This window comes from Vidua macroura, chromosome 4, assembly GCF_024509145.1.
Source record: "Vidua macroura isolate BioBank_ID:100142 chromosome 4, ASM2450914v1, whole genome shotgun sequence".
Taxonomy (NCBI): Eukaryota; Metazoa; Chordata; class Aves; order Passeriformes; family Viduidae; genus Vidua; species Vidua macroura.
Genome location: NC_071574.1, coordinates 8,094,526 through 8,113,664, shown reverse-complemented (window position 1 = coordinate 8,113,664; position 19,139 = coordinate 8,094,526). Strand labels below are relative to the sequence as shown.

The window sequence follows — 19,139 nt, the reverse complement described above, 5'->3', positions numbered from 1 at the left end:
TCTGTGTGTTCCCACCTAATGATTTTTGAATGTCAGCCAACTCCAACTAAATTTGACAGTGGGTAGCTATTACAGCTATTCCATTTTAGCTGTTATCTCTTACCAGTTCCATTAAAAGAAGTGACTGGAAGGAGGAAAGGCACCCAATTAGTGCCCCCAGTGGAGGAAAGGGGCTAGTTAGCATTTTTCTCCTGTTAAATGTTGCAAGCAGGAAGGAGAAAACTTGTTTCCTGGGTCTTTCATTATTCTTGCTCCTGAATGACAATAATTTTTTTAAATAGCAAAGCATTTTCATATACTTTAGAGCTCTACTCTTTATTTGGTGTATGTTCTTTAGGAACATGAAAAGTAAACACAGAAGTAGGAAGCTGTAGGTTTCTTGTATCTTTGTGACAACAGTGGGCTCCCACACCAGGAGCTGCATGGGGTGAAGTGGTCTGAAGCAGATGGGGACTTCTTGGATCCTCCAGCTGTGTGATAAAACTGAGTTAACACTCTGGTTGCTGCAACATTTGAAACCATGGGTGCTCAAAGCTTACTCTTTGTTGAGTCATCTTCTTTCTTCCCCAAATGCTTATTCTGCATATTGCACACCTGTTTTTAACAGAAATAATTTTGGTGGCTACAGGAGGCAGGGTGGGGTGGGGAGGAGGGAAAGCAGATTGTTTTAGAATAGGCAGAAATTCAAAGCCAGGTTAAATAGGGTTTGAGCATCATGGTCAAGTGTAAAGTGCCCTTGCCCATGGCAGGAGGTTGGCACTAGATGAGTCCCAAGGTCCCTTCCAACCCAGACCATTCAGTGATTTTGATGATACTGCTTAATGAAGCAAAGAATGTGTCACCAGGTTCTTTGGTTTTAATTGGCTCTGTGTGGGACCCATTGTGTCAGTGAGTAATATTTGTAGTATAACAATGAATGCAAATATTGCAGTTCTTGCTAAAGGAAACTGGAAGTCTGTGCCAACAAACAGGCTGCATAAGTGAGTTCTAGGGGGGTGATGGATTAGCAAGTAATAATGTTTGCTCACTCTGCTATACACCTTGATTTCTGTATAACTTGTATAAATTTATGCACAAGCACTTTGTTATGCACTCTCATAAACTCTGTCTGCCTCTACAGTAGTGTGCTTTTGTGCATAAACAGTTAAACATCCTTTTCCTGACATAGGAGGGATGGTGGTATTTTTAATTATTGTACCAGCTCTTATTCCCATTGAAGTTAAATGCAAGCTGCCTTCCAAAATCAAGGCCTGCTATACATTGTAAGAGAGTTCTGGCAGGATGTAGCAGAGGATTTAGGAGATGAGCTGGGGCTGTGTTAGTTGTTGAACATAACTCTCCTGGTGTGTGCTTTGCTTAGTGCTCCCATTTTCCTTTAGTCTTTGCTATCTGGGTTTCAGCTACTCAGCCGGAGAGTGGTAGGTACAGTCCTGTGTATCATTAGTATGTGAGCAGTAGAGTGAATTTCAGCTGAATAAAAATGAATTCTTTGACTTGCAATTGTGAACGTTTCTAGTTTGCCTTGACAATCCTGTCAAGACAAATTTGAACTTTGTCAGCAATTGTGATTTCTTGTGGGAGAATTACCAAAAGCCTTTGCTCTAGGTATCAGTCAGTGATTGCAGCCCTCATCTGCTATTTGACCAAAATTTTCCATGGCACTCAGCAGGCTATTACTTGTCACTCTGACATATAATGGAGGAGTATTTTAATTGATTTAAAAGTTAAAATTTATGGTTACTTAATACAGTATAGCTGTATTATATGTCAGCAGTTATACTTGCTGTGAAAATAGAGAAAGGGGAGTTGAAAGGACTTGGGGGTTGGAATATTTTTAAAACACATGCCACTGATTTTACCTTCTACTTCGACAAGCTATCAATAGTGTTTTTATTTAGTTAATAGGAGCAGAGGTTTCCTATTATGTAATTATTGCTGATTTTTAAAGGGATTCTGGAATGTTAACTGTGCATCTAGTTTCTAAAACTGTTTCTTCCAAGATTTAATAGTACTTCTGGTCAAAATTCTTTGCTGTTGTGCCGAACTTTGAATAACTGCATTTTGGATCCGATGCTGTTCTATCACCTAAACCGTTCCTCTGTCATGGTTTCCAGATGCCCAAAACAGGCATAATTATAGATAAACCCAAGAATTATGTGAAATTGAAAATTGTAAGTCACTCTGAAGGCTGTACAGAATCAATGTGGTCGGTGCATTTGCACACATGCAGGTTATATATATGCTGGAGTATGGGATCAGATGCTCTGGCAGTACTGTCTTCCTAACTGCTCTCATGGGTGCAAGTATGCCGTGACTTTCTAACTGGTGATGATGAGTTTAAACCCTCTTTTTCTCTGTGTCCATTTCAAGACAAGCCCTTTTTCAAGCAAATGGAGAGAGGAAGGCACTACAAAGACGAGTGACTTGCATCTCTCTTCTCTTCACCCTGCCCATTGTCAACTTACCTGACTTTCTAAATTAGGAAGAAGTATAGAAAGAATATCTTCATTCCTTCTACAGGAGTAGGATGGGAAATGGGGCAGTTGAATACTCATTTATGTACCTCTCTTTTGGCTCATGCTGCCTGACCCTCCACATAAATGGCATGCAAGGGAAAACAGAGGAACTTGAAGTGTGCAAGTAAATGTGGCAGTTGACAATATCACCACCAACAGGAGTGAACTTACCTTGGGGTAAATACAAGAGTAAGGATCTCTGCAAATCATCACTGTAAGTGGAGGTGGGACAAGTGGGAAGTGATGTCCCTGTATGAACTGGAGCTGCTGCTTGCTGTGTGCTCTGCTAATCATCACAGTTTTTAAAAGCATATACGCAGCCCGCGAAGGCTGTTTCACCTGTGACAAAATTCACAGGTTGAACTGGGATTATGATTGCTGGAGGGGATCCAATTGCAAACTGTTGGTAAGCATCCTGAGAGCCAGAGAGACTGGGAAGGGAAGTGATTCTTTAAGCAAGACAGGATTAGTAAAGATAAATGTGGAAACTCTACCTTCCAGTTTTAGGAAGATGTTTGGTTTGGGCCATGAGACCGGGAGGGTGGAAAATACAAATTTACAAACTACCTCCATATCTATATACCTAGAGCTGCAAGAGTCATCCTATTTCATGTATCAAGTAATAGTGACATGCATTAAAACACAATGAACAGGTTGAATTTCCTAAAAATGGAAAAATGTTAGTGAAAAGGAAGCCATCATTATTTCAAGTAGTGGTTTTAGAAGTTGACAGATGTTTCAAAATAATGTGACTATTAGTCTTTTAAAATACCTATTAATCAGAAATGGTGGTAAAGTTGGAGTTTGGTCCTCACTGTATCATCTGAAGCTAGTGCCAAGCTGGAAACTTCCAGTAAAATATAAACACCTGTGCCTAATCTTATCAAGGATTATTACTCTTTGATTAGTGAGATCATTTTAGGGGGATTATTTATTTTTTCCAATCTTACTTTTACAAATGTGCACAGAACTCCCAGCATCTTGCAAGATACTCAAGTCTGTTATTGTCAGGAATTTGTCTGATAGACTCATGGGCTGGAGTCTTAGCACTGAGTTCTGTGTTGGTACTTCATACTAAATGATACTGCAAGTTGCCTGTTGCTTTTCTTTCTCCCCTATGTCCTGTTTGTGAAGTTTAGATTGGTGTGCAGATCTTCCTATGTCTCTTTTCTATTCCTGTGTGGTATTTTAATGTAGCAGACACTAGTGCTGTAATTCCAATACACTTTCAACATCCACCCTAATTTTGTCTTGGTGGATGGGGGGGAGGGGGGCATAAGGGCGTTAAAAGACCAAACCCACCACTCAATTTTCCCCTTAGATTTTTTCAGATCAAGCAGTAATTATACATGTTGCCTTCCTAAGCCTGTGGGATTGCTCTTATAAGTAAAGGTCTGCCATACTGGGGCTATTATGTGACAAGTTGGAAAATAGCCTTTGTTCCCATGGTAACCTTTTTTTTGTGCTTTGGTGCATTTTTTCCCTATGGTTTCATGGTTGCTCTGGAGGTTTTTCTATTGTGGTATTTTAATCCCCAGTAGACAGTGGATGGCAGTTCAGTTTACTTTTTGCTATTATGAAATAATTTAATTTTGAAAAAAATTTATTTGATTATGGAACTCTCGTAAACTTTTTATGTTGTGGTTAGGGTATTAATGGTGTGGTAGCTTTCTCTGTAAGCATGTCATGTACTCAGAAGTCAAAGCAAACAGTTGGTAATAGGAAAGTACGTCCAACTGGACCAAACTGCTTCTGTTGTAAACTAATATTTTTAATACAGTTATTCTTCTAGGACTTTTAGGGCCAAGCTGTTGCTAGACGTATCAGGTAGATTTTTGTCTGCAACAGAATGACATTTTTTAAGGTCAATAACAGTCAATACTCTGATCATCAATGTCATTTCAGGTTGATGTAATAAGGGTTTCATAAAATAAGCTTTCAAACAAAGGAAGGTATTTTTAGGAGTTGCTTGTTTAAACTCTGAGGGAAAACTTCAACTGAAGTTGAGAGCCTACTTTAAAAGGAGGAGGCTTTTTATAGAGATGCTTTTATTACTGGTAGCATCTCCCTGCATTTGCCTTCTTTGTGCATTTTTCTCCCTAGCTCATTCAGTTTTCTTTGTCTCTGAAGCCTTCAGTAGCACAGCAATGTACTTGTGCAGTCTTGTCTTGACTGAAATTCCTCATGGTTACGATTTCCCACTGGTGCCCCCATCAGCAAGTGAGGCTTACTTGAATCATGGCATTTTATGCAGCTTTAAAATGCTTCTGACTGAGAAGGCAGCAGAGCCTCACCAGGTAAACACTACTGTACCCTGGTAGGAGAGTTACCAGGGTGCATAATGGCTTGCATAGCTTTCAGTAGTGGAAAATGCCCTGCTATGAAAAATTGGATCTTCCAAGCTGTGTGTCTCCTCCTAGTTAGGGCAGGTGAGCAGGTGCAGGAAAAGAAAGAGTTAAATGTACTCTCTGCCCCCTCAAGCAGACTTTCAATAATTAACCAGATAATTTTCCAGATAAACTGTTCCTGCCTTATCTTGCTATACATAGCAATTTATAATCAGCAGCACAAACACCAGCATTGCATGCATTTAAACTGCACTAATTCTATAAGTGGGCCAAATATGAAAAGTTAGAGCAAATGCACTGTGAGGCTTACTGGAGTTCTCTGCCTACCAAAACCAAAGGCTTAATCCTGATAGGAAACTCCCCTTTTAGGTTAACCATTCAATTTCAATAGATCACTATATCTATATACTGAAAAACCTGCAGAGCAAGGAAATTTTATTTCCCTGGGGCAGTTGTGTCTTGGTAGGTTGTGACAGCAGTTAGAGGAGAAAAGGGCATTGCAGAAGAAAAGTAGGAGGATGTTATACTTCTCTGATCACTAAATCACTGGGTAAAAATTAGTTTTATTTCCCTAGGAAATCAGTGCTCCTCAGTTTCAGTCCATCAGAACACACTTTGGTTGATGCTTAAGTTTGTATTTTTCTGTAGTCAGCTGATCATTTGGAGGTAAAATTTGGATTGTCGACTATGGTTACTACCAAAATATTTCAGTAGAGAAGGTCAAGGAAAAGTCAAGGTTTACAGCTGGATGGAGGAAAATGCTGAGTCCTGTCAGCATCCAGTAAGGTAAATGGGAACTGAAGGAGCATAACACACTTGCTTCGTTTTGTAAAATCAACATATGCCTTAAGGTTAAGCTAAATACAGGAACCTGTTCACTTTGACTGCGGCACAGAACGCATCAGATTCTATTTGCCGAATAAACATTGGAACTTAAATGCTTTTTTTAAATCCTAAGTGCATCTTTTTAGATTTGGTGGGGCTTGGAAAGAGGTTGGAGCCTTTTCTATTAGTGCATGTCAGAGTTTGCTTGTTATCATAATTAAGATCCAGGTATGAAAGTGTGATGTGTGACCCTTAGGCATTGCTAAATAAAGTAACTTCAAGTGAAAGCTGGAGCTGCCGAGGAAAAACACCATCCAGGTTCTCAGTTTGCTTTTTCTTAACTAAATGCACTTCCCATCCGATTCCTACATGTTCCATCATACTTAGCATTTCTTAAGATTATAAAAGGTTGTAGTGTTTGAAGTTCAAAAAATTGAAGGGTTTCTGTCTTGGAATACAAAAGCTCTGTGCTTTAAAAAAAAAAAAACCCTAAATAACTAATGGAGACTGACCACTAATTTAAATGTAATATCACAGCTACTGAATTCTTTTGTTTGCTTGTTTTTGTTTGTTGTTTGCTTGTTTTTGTTTTTTAAATTTCTTTAAAATAAACCCTCAAAGAGGGTAAATGTTGCTCTGCCTGCTCTGGGAGTGTTGCTGCTGAGGATCAGGGGTGGTTGGGTTCCAGCAGGTCTTCCTTAGATCAACGTTCCCGAGGTCCCACGTGACTGCCTTCTCCTCCAAAATTCTGATCATTTCATCTCTGCACCTTTTCACTCCTCTCTGCTTTCTTGGTCTGCTGACAACAAGATTGGTTTATATACTCTGACATTTAAGAAATACCATTTTCCAGCCTGCTAACCTGCTTTATTCAAGTAGTTATAGGAGAGAGAGTTCATTCCTACAGTGAAGCTCTTTAAAAATTCAGGTTATACAACAGAAACTGATGCTGGTCAAACATCAGTATTGACAATTAAAGCAGGCAGCATGGAGCAGAATCTGGGAGATGATACATGGCACTGGGGGAGGTCGTGACTACCATCATTGTGGAGTGAATTGGTTGACTAGATAATCTACTGGACAGGTTTTGACCAGTATGTCACTTTCTAAAGGAGTAATAGAGTTATCTTGGGCAGTGAAATTATTGTTACTATGTGGACATGCACAAAAATAATGGAGGCAATGTGAAGAGGAAATGGTTTCTATGCTGTCTACTATGATGAGGACTGAGGGAACAATGAGTTAGAAGGTACTGGGAGAGCTGCTAAGAGAAGTGGAATACCCAGCTCTTGTTTTGGGCAACCGCAGGTAGGTGAGTGGCAGTATTTCAAAGTGCAGAGTTGACTATCATGTTTTTAGCTGCTGGTTCCCAGCAGAAGATGACTCCAGGGAGGTTATACCCCTTCAGAAATGAGGTGAGAGGGTAGAAGTAAAGTGCTGGCAGCCTCTGCATCTTGAATATTCTGATTATTCTTCCTCTTACAGGTACTTTTTTTTTTTCTTCCTGTGGTAAAAATATGATTCTATAATCTCAAATTCTTTTTACCTTTGTTTTTGCATACCTTTATTTATTGAGGCGTACCCGAGTTCCTTCTGTTTGTTTTACTGCCAGAAAATTTCAGTATTAAAAAGAAAAGTCAATGATGTGGAATTAAAAAGGACTCATCCAGATCTCATAATAATAAAAGCGTTTGGAGCAAATGACTTCGGAATACATATTGTGGCTTATGCTTCTTTGGAGTGCTTCATTTTATCATCAGAGAGGCATCATTTGTTTAAACTGTGCTCCTGTATGACATCTGGTTTGAAAAGCATAATAACCTATATAATCAGCTTTTTAAATGCTGGATTATCTGTGGGTTTATTGACTCTTCTTTACAAAATCTGTTATTTCTAATTAATTCTCCATATAACTATAACTAAAGCCAACTCTGAGAGGCACAAATGAGCTTGATGGCAATGGCTAGTCAAGGTCAGCATTTAACTGCCAGCATTTGCACTGTTAGGGATAATAGATCAGGCTTATTCTTAATCACATACCCTGCAACGTGACAAATGTTACTGGAGCCATCGAAGCAACCATTTTACAAATCATTTAGGAGATACATTTGGCATTGTTAAACCCCCTGTGCTGCCCTTGCCTGTAACAGCATTGGGATAAAATATGCACGCTCTGGTAGATCTCTCTTTGAATCCTGTGGAGTTTTCTGGGAAGGGTGTGGGAGTGTGTTTGCCTATTCTTGTTGTATTAGAAATAATGAGAGAAGCATGAAAGCAACAACGCCTAATCAACCTATGGGAGCCACTGGCTTCTGAAGATGGGAAAGAGTAGCCAGCTCTGTGGCACTATTTCACATTTCTGGTGTTTTCAGTTGGGAGTTTATACTGAAACTAGCTTGCCACCCACAAGGAATGTCCTGGCTCAACAACAGTCTGTTGTGTAAAAGTTTTTTAAAAACTGTGTTAAATTTCAGAGCAATAGGGTATAGGCTCTGATTTGGTTTTGCGTAAATACAGTGTTTTCACTCAATCTGAATTTTAAGATTGAAACCTGCTGTGGCCATTAGATTTAGTGTGTCATTCAAACAGATATTTGGCACTAGGCTAATTACCTTCCAGGGAGACAATTGTAAAGTTTCTAATACTTTTTATGGTATTCATTCTTACATGGATCAACTCTTGGATATACCAGAAGAGAGAATGACTTGTTCCTTAAGTAACTTGGAGTATTGTAACTAAACTTCTCATCTGGAGCAAAAAATCAAACTGAGCTCCAAAAAAAAAAGAGCAAAAATTAAATTAATGTAGAAATCTCTGTTATAATCAATTGAATTTAACACTGATATTTTGCTTATTAAACGTTACCTGCCTGTAACTTTTCCCACATGCCAGTTTACATTAGGCATTTTTACTGGGCAAAAATTTACAGCACGTTGATGTGGAAAATGAATGCAAAGGGAAATATTCAACTTGGAGCATGCATGAGAAGTAATTTCAGTGTAGGGGGTTTAGTGTAGTTTTTCTGCCTGAGCATATTATAGAATAAAGGGCTATAATGATTAATAAAAAGAATTGGTTTAATGAAAGTGATGAATAAATGAAGTGTCTTTTTATGTCATACACACTGGATGTCTGGCCTTGAAATAAAGGCCAAGGAGTAGGTTCCTCATCAGTCAGATATTTTTCAAAATGGTCACTAAGGAAAGGGATGACAGCCTGAAAAGAGAGAGTTTTAGGAGGAAAAGGTACAACCATCTGTGTGTGCCTTGTTTGGAAAGAAAAGCTTCCATGGAGAGAATGAGTTATCCTCATTCTAAAGAGGTTTAACTTGTGATTTGAGCATATTTTTGGGCTCAGCCTTTTATTATTTGCACCACTTTACCTTTGTGTGAGGTATTACAATAGCATTTTGATTTGGCAAATACTCTGGTATAGCATGGATGAAAGAGAACATAAGAGATTTTTTAAAAAAGCCGAACATTGTTCATTGAAGGCAATCATAGCCAGAGCTGGCACAAATTGGTGGAGATTGAAGTACCAAGAGCAAATATCAATGTTTCTTTGCAGTAAAGTATTTAAGAACAACTCCATATTTGACACTCCTGTTAAAAATGAAAATACCTCATCTGTGTTTCAATGAATTCCACTTTTGAACTGAATAAAAGAATGAGTTAATTTGATTTAATTCTAGAATGCTAAGCTTCCACCTGTGATGCTGTGGCTGAGTAGCTGAATACATACTTTGTATTCAGGCTGTACCTTCCAGTTGTATTTAAGTCTTCAGTGGAGAGGAGCACTGTATAAAATATGCTATAGATTGCGTCTTAGGTAGGCATTTAATAATAGTTGTGGATCAACTGGTGTCTTAATTTGTCTTTGCTGACTTTTTTTTAACCTAATAATTTTGTGAAAGTGCAATTTTGTAGGGTAGCTTGTATCTAAAAAAAGGCTCTCCCACCTTCTGCAAATCCTACGTGACAATTTATTTTCAACTAAAAATAATACATAATTACATATATATATGCAGTATGTATATATAGAGAAGCATGTGCGCGCGTATATATAAAAATAAAAATCATGCACACTGCTGTGATACCCTGGAAACCTCCATTTCTCTACAGGAAAAGCTCTCTAATAAAATTACCTCTTTTTTAGATATTAAAAAATACACTGACCTTTTTCAGTGTAGAAAGACTAGGAAAGTTTTTGCCAGTCTTATGAAGAAATGGGAACATGCAGCATCAAAATTAAAAATCCCCTGAGACATTTTAGTCTTATGTCAAAATTGAAATGTTTCCCTTCTCAGGCAAAATACTGATGTTTGCAATGAAAGAAAGAGAATTTTCAAGGCGAGTTTTCCAGGTTATTGGCATTTTCTCTAGAAAGCAGACACCTTTTGAAGAGTTTTGTTGAATGGGAGGCCTAATTTTTTTCATGCAGTATGGAACGTGCTGGAGGGAGAAAGTCCTTTTCTTTGCCTTAACACATCAGAGCTGAATACCAGCACAGCCTTGATAAATCCTGGAAAAGTTACTTTTCCTGAGGGTAAATTAATGCAGCGTGTGCAGGTATGACTGTGACTGGAGCACGCAGAACTTATTTTAACGTGGATTTGGTGAGGCTTTCTCTCTTAACAGATGAGCTAATGCCATCACCTAGCAATTATCAAGTAGTGTGATGTTATGTAATGAGAGTATAAATAGCACAAGGACTAAAACTAGTAAATCTAACAGACTAGTGAGCAGACAAGAGCAGGAATGAATACTATTTGGAACATTCTGATTAACATCTGAACACTGTCATTTAAGCAGACATTCAGATTTGATGTTGCAGTAAAGCTGTGGGCCAGGGGAGCTGCAGTCCCTCATTTGGAGTGACATTTGAGCTGTGCTCCATGGATAAATCACTTGGCCTCTGCATACCTCTTTAAAGGAAGTTAGAAATTTGGAAAAAGGGAAAGGGTTCATACTTGAGTTTTCTTAAGCAAGCTCATTATGTTATATTTGAATTGAGACTACCTGTGGACTTCATTTCCCGGTGGCTGATGGACAAATAGCCTGTGACCTGCAGTTTGAACTACCTGATATTTTCCCTAGTGGTGGGAAGTCTTTCAGGGTTGTTTTTGTAGTTGTTTGGCAGCATTCAGAGAATTAACATGTAAGAAATGCAAGAGGTCACATTTACCTGGACAAGAGAGACTGTGTAGAAGGAGATACTCTCTCCAGCCTCATGGAGACATGGGAGGGATCCAAAGCTTTCATCTCCTTCAGGATCTGGCATGTTTCTCCAAGCATGTCCATTGCATTAGGCTGGCATTTCCAGTTCCTGGGGGAAGAAGGGAAGGAGGAAACTCACAGGATCAGGAAATGTGACTTGTTTTTGAAAAGCATCGTCCTTGAGAGTTGCCAGTGGAAAGTGTTTCCTAAAGGTGCCCTGTAGTTTAAGACAGAGGTAGGTGATTGAAGAAGGCTTCCAAGGTGCATCGCTCTACGAAACTTCAGGATGGTGTGAACCTCCAGTGCTGCTTTTCTGGCACCTACAGGCATATGGGAGGATCTTCTGCACTTGCAGAATGTACAAAGACTTCAAAATTACATGGGAAGTAAACTGCTAAATTGCAGGAATATCAGAAGTAAGCTCATGAACTACTGCAGTGGTAAGCAGGAGCACAGACAGGGGAGTACATACCACCTTGCTGCACTACTTCATCAAATGGCCTTAGAGCTTTCCTTACAGGTACTCCTTAGCTGTGAAGGCTTCAAACAAGTAAAGAAACAGAAAGAAAATTTGTTGCTGCCAAGTTGCTGCCAGAATGGTTTGTTAGTTTGTTTGTTTTTTATTTTCAGTTTTAATCATCTGCTACCAATAAATTCCACTGCCCTTGTGGTAACTTCTCACATTAACATTGATATATTATGGGTGTTTTAAAACAGACAGTAAAAATATTGCACTTACTAATTAAAGCATGTATTCAGCTAGGCACTGCCAGAAAGTGTTGTGGTTTCCTAATTGTTAGGTGCCTTGAGCAATATACCTGTTATAAATTCTTAATTGAACTTTGTATTATGGCTGGTGTGATTTGAAATATTCATAGCTATTTTGTTTTGTTTGATTGTTTTCACTCCAGCTCTTCATTGAGAAGTGTATCAACTGGATCTTCAAGACCTTCCAAAGTGTGTTTGGTGTGTGGAGATGAGGCATCTGGATGTCATTATGGGGTGGTTACATGTGGCAGCTGTAAAGTTTTCTTCAAGAGAGCAGTAGAAGGTAAGAAAACACAAACCAAAAAATATCAACACAAAAGACAAAATCTATTCTTTTGTTTTTTTTAAAAAGAAAGAAAAAAAAAAATATATATATATATATATACATATAAATTTTCGTATGTGTTTTCTGCTGTTGGTAAAATTCTGTGTTGTTAATATGAAAAAAAATGTTGAGTGACTTTTATAGACTTTGTAAGCAACTTCTTCAAGTGGATAAAAGGTTTTTAATATCTGATAATAAGACTTCATGGCATGCAAAGGACATAAATACCATATAGGTTTTTGGAAATCTTTGCTGATGAGTAAATGTTCTTACAACCACAGATGAGGTAGGAGATAGCTACTTACTGATTTTTCTTCATGGAAAAAGCCTAGAAGGAAAAAAAAAAGGCCTTAATATGGTGTCCAGCTTGTGCACTGAGAAGAGTGAGGCAGTGTGAGGTGTGATTAATTTCTTCTGTGATCATTAAATCGACTTCTGATGGCAATAAGGATTTAGCTCTCTGTTAAACAGACCTGGAGGGCTTGTGCGTCACTGAAGGCAAAACTTCATGTAATGTCTATCGGTCTATTTATCTATCTATCATCAAAAGTATCAAATCTAATTGAAATTAACTTCCCAAAGTTATAAGGACATGGAAAAGGTTTCCCCTTGCTGAAAACATCTTCTCTTACAGTTGTGCAGTAGCTGACCTTGATGTCCTCATTCCCCAACTTCTTCTTGAGAATTTAGTTGTTTGATATAGTACATGAACTGGAAAACCTTCCTTTTGTTGGCTGAGTGATTTCCTCCATGTACTTCCACACCACATCATGGATGGCTCTTCAGGCATCCATGTCTGAGCTCACCCCTGAATCACAAGAAGATATTTTTTGGTTGGGTGGTGGTGATGGTGAAGGTTTCCATATACCTGCACGTACTGTGTGAAGTGAGCACCTTCTGTTGTCTTCCTTCCTCCTTTCCTGCCTCCCAGGAAAGCATCCTCTCAAGTCTTGAATCACTCTAATTTCAAGGTACTATTTGTCCACGTTTACATCTCTTTTGCTGACCATTCCAACATACCATGATGGATGTTCCCATCCAGATTTACAGGAATTTATGAAAAATTACTAAGGAATCCCTTTAGGAGTTAACAGAGCAGCAAGATTGTGTTTTCAAGCCTCAGAAGCCAAAATTATTAGGAAAGGATTACTCTCTGATCTGGCATAGAAAGACATTTTTTAAATGTAATTAAAACTGATCAGTAATTACTGAAAGTTTGCAAGTTAAGCAAAAAAAAAATTAAAAATTAAAGAGAAAGCTACCCTGTCATCCCTAAAAATTTGATGTGTTTTAAATACATTTTTAAGAGTCATTATAGTAAGATACATGTACCTACCAGTGGTATGTGAACACTGTCTAGACTTCTTGGTATGCATATGATTGAGCTCTTGATGCTACCAGTAGCATTGTTGCTAGGCAGACACTGAAATTTTATCTTGTCTTGCACTTTTTTTTTTTTAATGTATTGTAGAGTGTTGGCCCGAAAAAGAGCATAGCAAAAACATAACACACATATTGGCTTCAAACATCCTGGCACAGTCCATATAAATGAAAGTTTTTGTAGGTAGTTTTGTAACAAGAGGTTTCTTGTAGAGCCATCATAAATTTTTCAGTTGGGAACAGGATCGATAAAACACCCCTTCCTGAAGTTTCCTTTTTGAAATAATTGAAACAATTAAATATTTGTAGCACAGGGGCACACACATTTCTTTCATGATCCACTAAACGTTCCTCAGTTGACGATGTCCCTTCTTTTTGCAAGGACTTTTAAAGGTCTCCTCCAACTCAGCCCCTCTATCAGTCTCTGAAGTAGGGAGACAAATTGGGTCAAAAAGCATGGAAACAGAGAAAAGAGGGATTTGGGGAGAGAGAGCTCTGTGCACTACCCAGCTTTTTGGGTCTCAGCTGGAATTGCTAACATTGTCATCACACTACGAACAGCCATTGATTGCCAATTCCTCTCTGAAATCCTACAAAACCAGAGAGATTATAACAGAAAATAACAACTATTGGAATTTAAGCCCAAGAAACTAAAAAAGACTAAAGTTTACATTTCAAATTATAAATCTGGTAATTGTATTCCCAGTTAATTGTATCTTGGAACTTTCAGGAAATGTCTAATGGATTTAGGGGGATAGCTGTAGACCAAAGAAAGTATTAAAATGGGTTTTTTGGTAAAATATCAAAAGTAGTTTCAGATGGCATTAATTCCAAGGCTGTAAATTATCCAAGTACTAGTTTTAGTATCAAGTAGGCACAGACCTTTTGGTGACTGACTTGATGAACAGGAGACTGGTATGAAGAAACATGAGTTTGTCATTAACATAAATTTGATCTGCCTTGCAAACATTATATATCTTTAGACTGTAAAAGTGTTGGTAAGTGGTGTCACTGCAAAAGTTAAAGGTATATACATTTCGAATACATTTTTACATAGGTTAATTTTATTCTATGGGATTTTTTCCTCAGTTACAAATATGACCAATCCTAAAGTCATTTGAACTTGAATTTATGATCAAAACAGAGTCATATGCTGAAAACATGCTGTACTGTGAGGGAACCTAAAGCACCTGGCCAGGATTGTCTTCTCTTTTTCCACTGAAGCAGCTTTCTCTAAGGAGAGTAACAGGCTTGAAGTCAGAAATCATAGCTGTTCTTGCCTATGCTTTGCGTTTTCAGTCTTCATTTGTTCAAGTTCCAGACAAGTATGAGGTAATCTCTCCTAAATCAAAATTTATATTGTTTCATAAGTTGCTAATCTTTTATTCTTCCTTTGGCTTGGAAGTAAGAAAAAAGGAAGGCTTTTTTTCATCTCTGTATGGTGCTAAAGACTACAGCAAAAATGACCATTTTCTTTAAGTTATTTTGCATATTTTCTTGGAGATTTTTGGCTACTTAAAATGGGAGCATTACAAAATTATATTGGATCAGTTATAGGGAAGCTTGTCCTTTTTTTAAAATACAAAGGTGGGATCATTCAGTAAAGATCAGACCCTGCTGTTGATTTCTGTTCCAGAAGGTTAACCGTTAAGCTAGTTTTTCAATTTTAAGTTAAAAAAATACATTTCTCTTCAGCTCTGAAGTAAAAACACAGGCACAATAACAGAAGTTTCTAGGATTGTGGGGGTTTTTTTCCTCGCCTGAACTTTTGCCAGTTTAGAGTGGAGGGATAATTTGTCTGGAGGAAACTTTTCAGTCTGATCTGATGCCTCCTGGGTGTTGCAAACCTGCTGTGCCCCTAAGTGAGCAGCGTAGGAACAAAGAAATCCTACCTGTTTTTTCAGAAACAGGTGATTTTCCTATGAACTGTACGTGAAAGAACTTCCCAAGGCTTTCTAGGCCCTAGTGGAAGATAAACTAAAGTCTCTCCCTGTGTGCTTCTCTTTTTTTTTGGTTTTGTTTTCATTTCAGTTGAAGTGGAAAACTTATCAAGGTATGAGAAATGCTAACATACATAACTCTTGAATAATTTGCCTAATTAGCCTAACTTTTGATAGAATGCTAGGGGTGAACAGGGGAGTTCACTGTATTGATCATTTAAAAAAGCAATGATTTTTATGCAGTATGAAACTGAATTTGACACATAACAGGCGTTTTGCACACCATTTTGCAGTGTGTGCAGCCATGAATTTTGTAGGTCTGTATTACTATAATTAATTATACATACAGTTCTTCACTCTCCACTCTTCTGTTCATTCACTGTAATGGAGTCAGTGTTTTTCCATAACAGGCTGCAATTTTCATTTTATCCACTTTCCTAAGGTCCGTGGCCTCTCTAAATTTGACATCACTCAGTATAGATGTCCATATGTTTTCATAGAAATTTTTATGTGGGATTTGAAGTTGACTCTGTTCCTGACCTGTTGCAAGAATCTGTTTTACAACCTATCAAACAGAAATATTAGGTGAAGAGCAAGCAGATGGGTGATCTGCAGAGGGCAAGTGAGCTGGTCAAATTCATTTAGCAGCTGCTACTCTTACTTGATATGCTATGGTTAATAGGTGTAAAATAAAATTTAAATAATTAAGTCATTGTAGGTTTGAAGCTGCCACCAGCCTGCCATGCTTTCATAGATATATGAAAAGGACTTTTCCTGCATTTAGCTCTGGCAGGCAGTATTGCTCTGTGAAATTAAGTCTTCATTCCTTCTCCAGGGTGGCTTTAGCTACTAAGGGCTCGGACTTGAGGAGACTGGTAGGAGGAAGATGCTAAAAAAATTTGCAATGGGACCCCAAAAAGGAGAAAAAGAAAAAAAAAAAATACCCAAGCAGCAAGAGTTGAGACATAAGGGAAAAAAGGAAAGAATAAAGGATCTAACATATATTGCAACTGAATATTTTAAAGCTGGGGAGAGGTGAAACATGAGGAAAATCTTTCCTTGTGGCTTTTTGGAATACGTGGCCTGCATGGGAAACACTGCCCAGTGTTTAGTAAAATACGCTGGGTGCATTCAGGTGAATGAGAAGTGAACACCAGGGGACCAAGCATAATGTGGTAGCATTTCAGATAGGAGGGGGGAGATTTGGGAACCACCAAGGTGACGGAGTGCCTTGCTTTGAAAACAAGCACAGAATGAGTGGGTTTAGCAGCTGCAGTGCCACAAAGAACATAAGTTGGTTAATAGCTGTGAAAATGATACAAAAAATATTTTATATCAAGGAAGCTGAAAATCTGCATTCATTCCTTTCCAAAAGCGTTAATAATTTCTTCCCTCCCCCAAGACTTCCCAACATTTGCAGTTTTTTTGAGGGTAACTTATTTACTGTGTGAGCTGGTGTTGCTGCGGAGTGGGATAGATGAGTATGAGAATTTAAATACGGGCAGCTGTCTAGCCTTGAAAAACGCACGCACAGGGCTGCATGCAACTATTCTTCTCCTGCACTCTGTCATTTGTCTTTTGTTCTTTGTTTTATGAATATTAATTTCTAGCCTGCTTCATCTGTAAAATAATATGCTCAGTAGGTAATAGCCAGCCTGCACAAGCACAGACACCCAGTAAATGGAACATGGATGCAGTGGTAAGGTTGGTTTATCTTGGGCAGAAGCCTTCCACTGCCACAAATTCAAGCAACATACAGACTTTTACACGCTTACCTTCCCAATCCTGTTAAGAGCAGGGAAATTTTGGCATTCATATGATGTGGCAGGGAGCTCAGTTGCAGTAATTTGTTGTTGTTGTTTTCTTTTTTTAACACATCACAGGGTAGCATCCCAGCAGGTCAGAGTCTTCCTAGAGCGGGGGTTGGCCCAGTCAGTGCATGCTGATTTAAAGTAGCCACAAATATTTGACTAACAAATGTTCCAATGGCCATTAGTTTAGTGTTTTCTTGAATATGTCAACTGCCTTTTCCTTAAAAAAGGAATGGATCTCTTTTCCTATAGGAAAGATAGGGTGCTTCCTGGGAAATTCATCTTCTAGCTAGTAGTTCCAAGTTGGCTGAGCCACTTGGGTAGTGTAGTTGCACAAAATGGATGTGTAAAATTGAGATGCACCACGTACTTGAAGTCTTCGCACTGTCATGGTACAAGTGATGCTGGGAATGCTTATGTGGAGTGTTGAGTATGCTTCTGGTCACCAGCATGTTAAAGACAGCTTGATTGAAAGTCAGGTAAACACATGAGGAGAGCTTTTGAAATGATCTTGGAAATAAAAATTTATCTTATGTCAGGTGACTGAATGCTTTTAGCTTTTTTTAGCTTACCCAAAAAGAATCTGAGTTGGGACATGATTGCTGTCTATAAATATTTCAGTTGAGGAATAGACAACTGAGAGGGAGGAGAATTTATTTTGAACTGAGAACTGTACTGAAATAAGAGTAAATGGGTAAAAATCCCATTAGTTAGTTTGCTATTTTGAGAATGCTGTAAACCACCAAAAAAGAGGGACTTTTGTGGGGGCACTTTCCTGAAAAGAGTAAGACGGATTTAAGTGCCTACTTTGAAATTGCTCTTAAGAGAAGTAGCCAGTAATATCATTTAGTTCTCTGTGATAGTAAAGGATAAACCAAAGAGGTCTTTTTTGGTTAATGCTGTATCCTGGTGAGGCTGGAGACTTCAACTGACTCTGAAAATGGAGAAAGTGTGAGTAATAGAGAGGGTGGACTAGCTAATACGTTTTTAGATTATTCCATTTGTAATGATGGTGAATGACTAGATCTTCACAGGAGTGCAGAACTTCAGTTTTTAGAAATGGATGTAAAGTGTTTAGATCTTGCATAAGCCAGAATTGCTTTATATCTGTGCTAGCCAATTAGTGTTTGTCTCCTGCAATGACTTTTCTCATTTTGAGTTAAAGAAAAAGCTCAGAGAGTGAAGTCCTTTTGAAAGAACTCCATCCTACCCAGCTAAGGCTCTGTAGGCATCACCCAGGCCCCATCAGTTTTTTGCTGATGGGTTTTTTTTGTTTTGTTTTGTAATACCTGATACAATACAACTAAAGGGATAAATAAAGCATGAGTGGACATTTAAATCGGAATTTGCAATTGGACAGAAATATATCAACAAGATCTGTATCTAACAGCATAAAACATATAAAATATCATAAAACATCCTTAATCAGATGCTTTAGCTCCTTACAGCTATGGTAGTACTTCTCAAGACATATTACTTTATAAAACGCTGTTATCTGCCTGCCTCGGCAGCCTCTAGAAGCAATGTTATAATTTTCACTTTTAGGACCAAATAGCACTTACCTTCTACAACCCTTAAGTTCCTGAAAATTTTTCAGACCTGAAAAGGCTCTTCACATCTCAGGATAAGCAGTTAAAAGCCAAAAGGGGATAATCCTGCAAGGGGCCTTCAGCATTCCAACGTTAGAGATAAGGAATTTTGCAGTGTTGTGGCTGAAAGAAATTCTTAACAGATAAAACTGGAAAATAAATATATAAGGCTAGAAACAAAGCATCTTTTTGTGCCTCCTAATCCCATTTTAAGTAAGGGGATGGGAAAACAGTCTTCAGACCAAAAAAAAAAAAAAAAAAAAAAGAGAAAGAAAATGTACATACAGATCTGTCTGTTGTAGACAGAGGGAACAAGGCATCTGCTAGCATCTCGGATATAAATAGAGTGGGAAAGGTAATGGCAAATCTCCCATTGCCTTACATGAAGCCAGGATTTAATCCTTTTCTTGGAGCACAGTTT

The 19,139-nt window shown here is 38.2% G+C and overlaps 1 protein-coding gene across 4 annotated transcripts in view; it reads left to right on the top strand.

Moving 5' to 3' along the window:
- The window catches only part of NR3C2 (nuclear receptor subfamily 3 group C member 2), a 190,412-nt gene that overhangs the window by 98,533 nt on the left and 72,740 nt on the right, over nt 1-19,139 (top strand). For all 4 annotated transcript variants that reach the window (XM_053975771.1, XM_053975772.1, XM_053975770.1 and 1 more), the window contains one exon: nt 11,817-11,956. In XM_053975771.1, the coding sequence (XP_053831746.1) occupies nt 11,817-11,956 (140 nt within the window). The remainder of the gene's footprint in view (nt 1-11,816; nt 11,957-19,139) is intronic.